Source organism: Malus domestica, chromosome 13 (genome assembly GCF_042453785.1).
Source record: "Malus domestica chromosome 13, GDT2T_hap1".
In the NCBI taxonomy this organism is placed as follows: domain Eukaryota; kingdom Viridiplantae; phylum Streptophyta; class Magnoliopsida; order Rosales; family Rosaceae; genus Malus; species Malus domestica.
This window is the reverse complement of record NC_091673.1, coordinates 25,680,981-25,690,547: the sequence shown is the minus strand read 5'-3', so window position 1 is coordinate 25,690,547 and position 9,567 is coordinate 25,680,981. Positions and strand designations below refer to the sequence as shown.

Here is a 9,567-nt window from a genome sequence, read left to right as displayed (position 1 = left end):
CTTAACGACCTCCATCATGAGTGGGTTCAAACGGTGTTGAGCTTCCCTTGTTTTTTTTTTGCACCTTCCTCCAGCAGAATCCTATGCATACATGTAGCTGGATTTATACCTTTGATATCTACAATGCTCCAAGCTATGGCAGTTTTGTGATCCTTCAATACCCGGATCAGTTTATCCCCCTCTTCTGCTGTGAGTTGTGATGATATGATAACTGGTAACGTTTCATCCTCTCCCAAAAATGCATACTTCAGATGTTCAAGAATCGGTTTAAGCTCCAATTTAGGTGCCTGAATCATAGAATGAAGAGTTTTTTCGTTAGAAGTAGGAAGAGAAATAAAATAGGAAGAACACTTACCATGAATTGGTGAAAGAGACTCAAGGGCTGCCACTGTCTGGATTAATTATTCTTCAATGTTCTTAGAATAATTAAGATTTCCATGTGTAATGCTATGCACTAATGCCTTCTCTAAATTATCTTGTCCCACACCTTCATTAAAATAATCCTGCACAAAATAGTCAAACGCGTCAATAGACAAACAAGATTCTAATTCACTAAGGTACCTCATAGCATTGAAGATTTTGAACTTGACGCTTTCTCCATTAATTTCCATGGTTAAGGTACCATCGTAGACATCAATCTTCGTACGCACCGTTCTAAGGAATGGTCTTCCCAATATAAGAGGAAATGCAGTAGGCATAGGGTCATGTTCCATCTCAAGAACAAAAAAGTCAGCGGGAAAAATGAGCTCATTCACTTGCACAAGTACATCCTCCAATAGGCCTTTGGGATATCTATTTGAACGATCTGCCAACTGGATTACTACCTTTGTTTCCTTCAAGTCTCCAAGGTTCAATGACTTATACACTGAATATAGCATCAGATTGATGGATGCCCCCAAATCACACAATGCTCTCCCAAACTCTTTGCCTCCAATTACACATGGAATGGTAAAGCTACCGGCATCATTCAACTTCGGTGGCAGCTTTCTCTACAAAACAGCTGATACTTCCTCGCTCAATGCCACAGTTTCTTGATCATTGAATCTCCTCTTGTTCGTACAAAGCTCTTTAAGGAACTTTGCATACTTGGGCACTTGTTTTATGGCATCTAAAAGAGGTAAGTTCACTTGGACTTTCCGGAAAGTATCCAAGATTTCCTTATCAATTTGCTCTTTCTTAGACTTCATAAACCTATGAGGAAAAGGAACAGGGACACATGAGTTAAATGAATTTTGAACTTCTTTACTTACCTTATAAGAATCTTTTGTGTTCAATTTTGTAGCTTTAAGAGACTTTTCAGTTTCTGTTGAAGCCTAATCTTGCTCAAGATTCTTGGTTTGTAGCTCCCCTTGCTCATTTGTGTCTTGTCTAGTCCTCTTTTGCATCTTCGGCTGCTCAAAAACTTCTTTCCCACTCCTTAAAGTCACAACATGCATTTGCTCCGCATTTGGATTCACCACGGTTTGGCTAGGCAACCTTCTTGGTTGGTGTTGTTGCCCCATCAAACTTGCTAACTTACTCATTTGGCGCTCAAGGTTTTCAATTGCTTTGTCTGTTTTCTGTTAATGAGATTGAGTAGAGTTAGCTAAAGAAGCAATTAAATCCTCAAGAGACTTACTTGGAGCTTGTTGTTGTTGAGGCTTAAATGGTGCCTGCGGTCTTGCTTGAAAGAAGCCAAGCGGACAGTTATAGTTGTTGGGAACAGATTGTTGTTTGTTGTCTTGATTGTTCCACTTTAAGTGTGGATGATCACGCCACCCTGCGTTATAGTTGTTGGAATATGGATCATACTTTTGCCTTTGTTGTCTTTGAAATCCTCCTAACGCATTAGCTTGCTCAAGACCACCTTGATCCATCAACGAAGGGCACATGTCTGTGGCATGTCCCATCATTGAACATACACCGCACACCTGTTTTGGAGCCACCATAACCTGTTGCACAAGATTAGTCAAGTTAGCTAATTGTAATTCAATACTAGAGTTAGCACTTACCTCGTTAACTTTCTTAAGAGGTAGCTCATCTCTCCTTCCAAATTGTCATGTGTTGCCAGCAATGTTCTTTAGCAATGCCTTAGCATTAGTTGGTGTCTTGTCCATGAATGCTCCTCCACTTGCTGCATCAAGTATTACACGATCAGTACCACACAATCCTTCATAAAAATATTGCATTAAAAGATGCTCTGAAATTTGATGATTAGGACAAGATGCAACCAAATGTGTAAATCGCTCATAGTAATCTCCAAAGGGTTCTCCATGTTGTTGTCGGATTGCACATATATCCTTCCTTATACTTGCAGCTTTTGTGGCCGAAAACTATTGCTCTAAGAATGCTTGCTTCACCTGGTTCCATGTGTTCATTGATCCCGGAGGTAAATTGTAAAGCCACTCCTTTGCCTTGGCTTCTAATGTAAATGGGTATGCCCTCAACTTGACTTGCTCCTCATCCACATTTGCTAGTCTCATTCCCGAGCATACCACGTGAAACTCCATGAAATGCTTGTTGGCATCCTCTGTTGAGAAGCCATGGAACTTAGGCAAGTAGTGAATCATGCCGGACTTGAGCTCAAATCGTCCGTCTGCATTTGGATAGGATGCACAATGGTTGTTGATCCGTATTCGGTGTTGCCAACTCCCTCAAAGTACGGTTATCAGCCATGCCTTCTTGTGGTTCTTCCTCCTCTTTCGAACTCAAATGTAGTGGAGAAGATGGTGGTAAGGACACCGATGCACGTTTCTGCTTGATTTTTCTCTAAAGCTTTCGAAGTGTTCGTTCAAGCTCAGGAGTGTACGAAGCTAGATCAATGCTCTTGGACCTTCGAGTATGCATATACTACGAAGAGTACCTAAAATAAAAACAAAAACAAAAACAAAAACACTAATGAGACAAGAAAAGAAAACAACAAAAAAATAAGTAATTAAAAATAACAATCCCTGGCGACACGGCGCCAAAACTTTGATAAGATTAAAAGCACACCACAAAGTAGCACACAAATGTCCTATTGATTTTCCTTATTAACACTAAGATTTGTCAATTGTAGCATATGAAAATAAGGGTCTTTCCCGCAGAAGATTGTTTTATCTAACTACTTAAAATGTCACAAAAACTGGGTTGCTGTCCCTACTGACCAGCCACCAAAACATAATTATTATTAGACCGACTTATACTTATCTAAAGGCTACAAAATTTTATATGCAGATACTAGACACACAGAGCTACACTCACACAAATATTTGGGATTTTTGGAGTTGATTTGCTATTTAAATTAAATCAAACAAAAACATGATAGAAACAGATTTTAAATAGTTCACAAATTAAAAAAAACGAGTTAGGGGTATTGCTATCCACCACCAAATAATCATGCAAAACATGTTATGTTTCATTCAAATTCCTTTTATTTCCGGATGAAGATGTTCAAGTTGGCTCAATGTTAGAACTCAACCTATTACACTTTCTTACGTAGTATGTTAAGAGGATGGCATTTTCAACTCAACTTAGTCCCTAGCATGCAATCTAGAATGGCGTGTTCATAGGTTTAACAAGTAGAAATCATTAAGAAAGAAAATAGTTTGAGTCATCACAAGGCATCGTAAGTACTGGTGTTGTCTTACTTATCCTAGAAATTGGTTCACATGTTAATCGCAATTAACAAGTACTACTCTAGAACATATGTAGGTCCTCATTCGACAAGGGCAGGCACACACATATTCATAGCATTAGAATCCTAGATATGCTTACTAAGTATGCATCCATAGAAAACAAATGAAGAATTCATCAATGAGACAAGTAGTGAACCAATTTTCATCCATTCATAAAAGTAATTCAAACGAAATGTCATAACAAACTTGCAATCATATTCAGGGCTTCAAAACAGCCCCTAACTTCTAAAAATTTAGTTACACATAGTTCTCAAATTAAACCAAAAGAAAAACATGAGTTTGAGAAGATAAAACTAAAATAAGAGAATGCCAAGATTTCCTCCTTCATTTCCTTCCTTCCCCAACGCAGCTGCCTTGTCCTCTTTCTTTTCTATGTTTTTCTCCCCTTTTTCTTCTTTTTTTACACTCCAACCTGCAGCCTCCTTCCCCTTTCTATATATCTTTTTTTTTTCTGCTACAACCTGCAGCCTCTGTTGTTATGCTTGCTGCCCCACGTTTTTTTTTTTCATCACTCACCAAACTTAATAGCCACTTTATTGTCATAAAAGAGAGGAAATGGAAAACAATTTTAACTCCTTGCTAGCCTCTTAGTATTTCACCTGCCATAACCTTTATGTCATTTAATCCTCCACTTAATCCTCATCTTTATTTTCATTTCGTCTTATATTTGAATAGGTATTAGCTGGCTTGTTCTTGGCTACATCAGTTTTATTGGGTTTATTGCTTTCATTGCAGTTACAAACTGCCCAGTCTCTTGTGAACCTTTCAGTGTTAAAACGGCCATAACTTCTTCTACAAAAATGATATTAACAATCCGCGAAATGCTCCAGAAAATAGACATCCATAGCTTTCCAAGAATATAAGGTTCATTCTCTAATTCATTTTGATCTGTTCACAACTTACTTCCAAAGTCAGCTGATCTGCACAGGCAGTTTTGACGAATTTGTTACTAAAAATCCTACTTGTGCTATTTTTCTTTTCTTGGCTTGACAAATCCCACAAAACACAAAAGCAATGTAAATAGCTTAAAAATATAAGGAACTAACTAAGAAAAGACAAATGAATTTGATGTAAAATATATATAAATATGAGCTTATCATTAAATAATTTGTAAATGTATTTGGTCTGAAAGTGCAGAAAAAGGCATTTTCAAAAAAAAAAAAGGAAAGAATCTTTGATTAATCAGAAAAAGCAGGAGGTTCCATAATGATTCCACTAAATTCATTTTGTAATGATTCAATTTCAGATTTTTTAAAATGCCAACCGTTTCAATTTGAAATTCTATCGGTGTTCCATTCAGGTTGAACCAAAAAGTCTCCAAGATGCCAATTTTCTTAATGGCGTTGTTGAGGTAAATTTTAATTACACTTATTCCATATTTTTTTCAATGGATTGTCGTCTGAGTTGTATTGAAACCAGACACTATATCTTTGATAAAATTTAGTGTATAATTTCTACGTAAGTTTATTTTTGTAGTACTTTCATTCTTAGTACATCTTTGAGAAAGTTTATGATGTACGGTTTTTGCATGCACTAAAAAATTTACGATTTAGAGTTTTTTTTTTTTTTTCGATTCTCTTCCTGTAGTTGCTTTATGTATTGTATTGGAAATTCAACTAAATTTATAAAGATTTTTTTTTAAGGAAAACTAATAAAAATGGCTTGAAAACTTTGAGTTTTAATGATAAGGACAAAATAAAAAGTAAAGTGAATAGTACCAGGTTTGACTTTTTAGTGTAAAAATGTGGTTCTTCGTTAAAATGAACAATACCGTGGACTTTTCGTTAAAACTCCCTTTTTTTTATTGCTTTCTACTGTTTTCCACTACGAAATCAAACTCCTCCTTCCAGTCTCTTACATTCTTGGTATGCTCATCCGTCCAAATCTTCCTTTATCCTCCAAAGGCAAATCAAGACTTGCTAGAAACAACCTCAGTCTTTTGCAGCTTATCCAATTATACTACATAGTTGATCACTTGAAACTATTGTCAGTCTCTGCATATATTGCCCAACTCTCTAACAAGCCCCTCTTAGTTTTTGGCTCAGTAAGGCCATCTCTAACCGAGGGCTAGCCAGATGGCTCGTTTTAGCCCTCTGGCCCTCCAGGATTCCCCAAGATATTAATATTTTAATTAACAGTACAGGGTCATATTTGCCTCCGTCTCCAACCGAGGGCCAAAGGACCAGATGGATCGTTTTAGCCCTGTCACAAAAAACTGTCTCCAATCGAGGGTCAAAGGGCCATAGGGCCAAACATAATTTATTATTTAAAAACTGCAACTAAAATGTTGTGTAAGTTTCATGTTGCATAATTTTTATGTTGGTTAATGTTATTTAATGTTGTTTCATATTGTTTAATGTTGTTTCATGTTACTTAATTTAATTTAATGTTGTATAATGGCTTAGGAAGTTATAGGAAAAAAAATAGAATTTAAAAAAAATATGAAACAAATTTTGTCAAATAGAAGTTATAGGAAACAAAATGGAATTTAAAAAAAAATATGAAACAAATTTTGTGAAATAGAAGTTATAGGAAAAAAATGGAATTTAAAAAACAATATGAAATAAATTTTGTGAAATAGAAGTTGTGAAATAGAAGTTATAGGGAAAAAATGGAATTTAAAAAAAATATGAAATAAATTTTGTGAAATAGAAGTTATAGGAAAATAAAATATGAAACAAATTTTGTGAAATGGAAGTTATAGGGAAAAAATGGAATTTAAAAAAAATATGAAACAAATTTTGTGAAATAGAAGTTATAGGAAAAAAATAGAATTTAAAAAAAATATGAACCAAATTTTGTGAAATAGAAGTTATATGAAAATTTTTGTAAATAAAAAAAATAATAATGTAAAAAAAAATCAAATCAAATGCAACGGCTAGTAGCCGTTTGAATTTTTTTTTTTAAAAACTCGTGTCGGTTATAACCGACAGGAATACACCATTATTTAGTATATTAAATAATAGCATGTATTCCTGTCGGTTATAGCCGACAGGAATAACAAAACTATAAAAAAAAAAATAGCCAGCCCTTTGGCCCTTTGAAATTCTGTGGGGCCCTCCCAGATTCTCGAGCCCTCTGGCCTAGACCTCGGTTGGAGATGGTTTTAGGGCTATTTTCGGCCCTCTGGCCCTCTGGATCCTTCGGTTAGAGATGGCCTAAGGCCATCTCCAACCGATGGCTGGCTAGAGGGCTCGTTTGAGCCCTCTGGCCCTCCAAGATTCTCCAAGATATTAATATTTTAATGAACAGTACAGGGCCATATTTGCCTCCGTCTCCAACCGAGGGCCAGAGGGCTCATTTTAGCCTTGTCACAAAAAACCATCTCCAACCGAGGGCCATAGGGCCAAACATAATTTATTATTTTAAAACTACAACTTAAATTCAAATCCAACGGCTAAGTGACGAGTAGGCGTTTACGTTTTATGTTTTTAAAAATGTTGTTTAAGTTTCATGTTGTTAAATGTTTTTTTTTATGTTGTATAATTTTTATGTTGGTTAATGTTATTTAATGTTGTTTCATATTGTTTCATGTTGTTTCATGTTACTTAGTTTAATTTAATGTTGTATAATGGCCTAGGAAGTTATAGGAAAAAAATAGAATTAAAAAAAATATGAAACAAATTTTGTAAAATAGAAGTTATATGAAAAAAAATATTAATCAAATTTTGTGAAATATAAGTTATAGGAAAAAAAATGAAACAAATTTTGTGAAATAGAAGTTATAGGAAAAAAATGGAATTTAAAAAAATATGAAACAAATTTTGTAAAATAGAAGTTATATGAAAAAAAATATTAATCAAATTTTGTGAAATATAAGTTATAGGAAAAAATGGAATTTAAAAAAAAAATATGAAACAAATTTTGTGAAATAGAAGTTATAGGAAAAAATATGAAACAAAATTTGATTCATATGAAAAGGATAAAAAAGGAAAAAAATAAATTCATATAAAAAAAATGAATACAACAACTACTAGCCGTTGTATTAAAAAAATTCAAACTATTAGTGTCGGTTATATTTTCCTTTGAATCCTTATTACTGTCGGTTATAACCGACAGTATTAATAAAACCTTTATTAATGTTGTCGGTTACAACCGACAGCAGTAAGAAAATTATAAAAAAAAAAAAGTACCCTCTGGACCCTTCGGTTGGAGATGGCCAATGTTTTCCGATATGTTCATGTGAGACGAGTCAATCAAAGGTATACCATCACCTTCAATGATTGGGAGCTTCAGCATGTGCTTCGGATCTAAGTGAAAGCTACATCAACCTCTCCTATGGTAAGTAAATTCTATTTGGAAGGAAAGTGACTCGATGCTTTTCTTTTTCGTCTTTTGCAATAATGCTACAAGAAGAATGACAAGTTTTGTCCTATGAATGTCATTGAAGTTTTATCTCCAATGTGGACAGGTTTTTGTCAATAGTAATTGTTCCAGGTTATGACAGTTCGTGCTGGCTTAGGACAAATTTTTATGACTAGAACACTGTCATCCGGCATTACTATTGTACAAGATTGTTGATCGACAATAATAGGTACCTTACAATTTTTTTTAAAACGTATCTTATTTGAAAACTGCAGAAATTATTCAGTTACTCAATTATTCTAGCAATTAGAAAAATCACATTCCTTCATGAAAATTGTTATTCGTTTACATGAACAACTTCTATTTTTTTTTTTCAAATTATAACAAAGATGAAAACAAAACAAAAAGGCTGTCGGGCAATGATCGACAAAGATTTCAGGTATTGATTATTGTATATGTGAAAATCCAATTGTAAATAGGAATGTAAACCCCACCATTAAACACCTAATATGGTTGTACATATGTATAAAACTTTTACATGTTTTATACGCTTTTAAAATCCACAGCAATGCGCAGGCACTAATACTAGTGTTAACTAACGTCAACTTAAATTCTTGACATAAAGGTTGTTTTCATCTCGAGACAACAATTTGAGAATAAGTCATAAACTCCATACAGGGGTCCGCCTGAAGATTTTGAGAACTTTGTGCAAAACATAAATGAAAGCCATCTATTTATGGCTGCTATATTTTCTTTTTCTATTTTTTGTGATACAAAAAGGTATCTCAAAAAGGGACGTAGTACAGTGGTTTGATCTTTCCTTTTTTCAAAGAGGTTTTGGGTTCAAACGTTAACAATTTTTTTTTTTTTTGTTAACTTGTATTCACTTAAAAAAAAAAAAGAAGGGGGCAAATTCAAACCATATATCATGGGGAAGTAAAGAACTAGTCGAGCTAAGAACACAAATGTAGTCTACATTTAAATATATGGTGTACATACGTAAAGAAAACTAGTGTAAACAAAATTAGCAAGACAATTCGTACTAATGTAGTCGACACATTTATATATACCTTGCGCGTTTAATATATGCCATGTATTTGGGCATTATAAAATGGTGAAACATTTAAAATATCATAAATTGTCCCTCAACAATTTCAAAAATTATAATTGAACTAAAAGGAGTTAAAGTAACTCCACACATTTAAAATTTATAACTTTAGGGAAAAAATAACAAAAAACAAAAAGCCTCCACATTAGGGCTGCATGTTTACTATCTTATTTCATGTGTCTCATGTGGTAGTAAAAAATCGATATCTTTAGTCTTGACGAATTTGTACCTACAAAACAATCAACACCTTTGATCAAAGACCAAAGCCTCACACGCCCAAAAGGTGCAGGGGAGAGGGTTTGGCCAATGTTCTCCAATGCCTAAATTAGTTTATCTGAAAATAGTGAGTGTTTAGGGCTTCTATTCATAGTAAAAAGCTTACCAAAATTTAGTAAAGATGGAGGCATTTATAAGAGGTGGCCGACCATAGGGTTAGGGTTTTGCCCTACACATGATATTAATTAGGATTCATGATTGATTGATTGTGATAAGGATTCC

The 9,567-nt window shown here is 34.3% G+C and overlaps 1 protein-coding gene across 1 annotated transcript; it reads right to left on the bottom strand.

Annotated features, from left to right (window-relative positions):
* Positions 1-989: 989 nt before the first annotated feature.
* Positions 990-2,549, bottom strand: LOC139190898 (uncharacterized). The gene is made up of 4 exons (XM_070811388.1): positions 2,340-2,549; positions 1,653-1,931; positions 1,324-1,559; positions 990-1,191 (listed from the first exon to the last, which is right to left on the bottom strand). The coding sequence occupies exons 1-4, from the start codon at positions 2,547-2,549 to the stop codon at positions 990-992; spliced, it is 927 nt and encodes a 308-aa protein (XP_070667489.1).
* Between the last annotated feature and the right edge of the window lie 7,018 nt (positions 2,550-9,567).

What these genes read in the sequence shown, in the direction of transcription:
- LOC139190898 (XM_070811388.1), bottom strand. Translation starts at nt 2,549, where the DNA reads ATGATTCACTACTTGCCTAAGTTCCATGGCTTCTCAACAGAGGATGCC. An exon ending in TCTTTCAAGCAAGACCGCAG is followed by an intron (nt 1,560 to 1,652) that starts GCACCATTTAAG and finishes TCTCATTAACAG; the next exon opens with AAAACAGACAAAGCAATTGA. An exon ending in CTACAAACCAAGAATCTTGA is followed by an intron (nt 1,192 to 1,323) that starts GCAAGATTAGGC and finishes TTTTCCTCATAG; the next exon opens with GTTTATGAAGTCTAAGAAAG.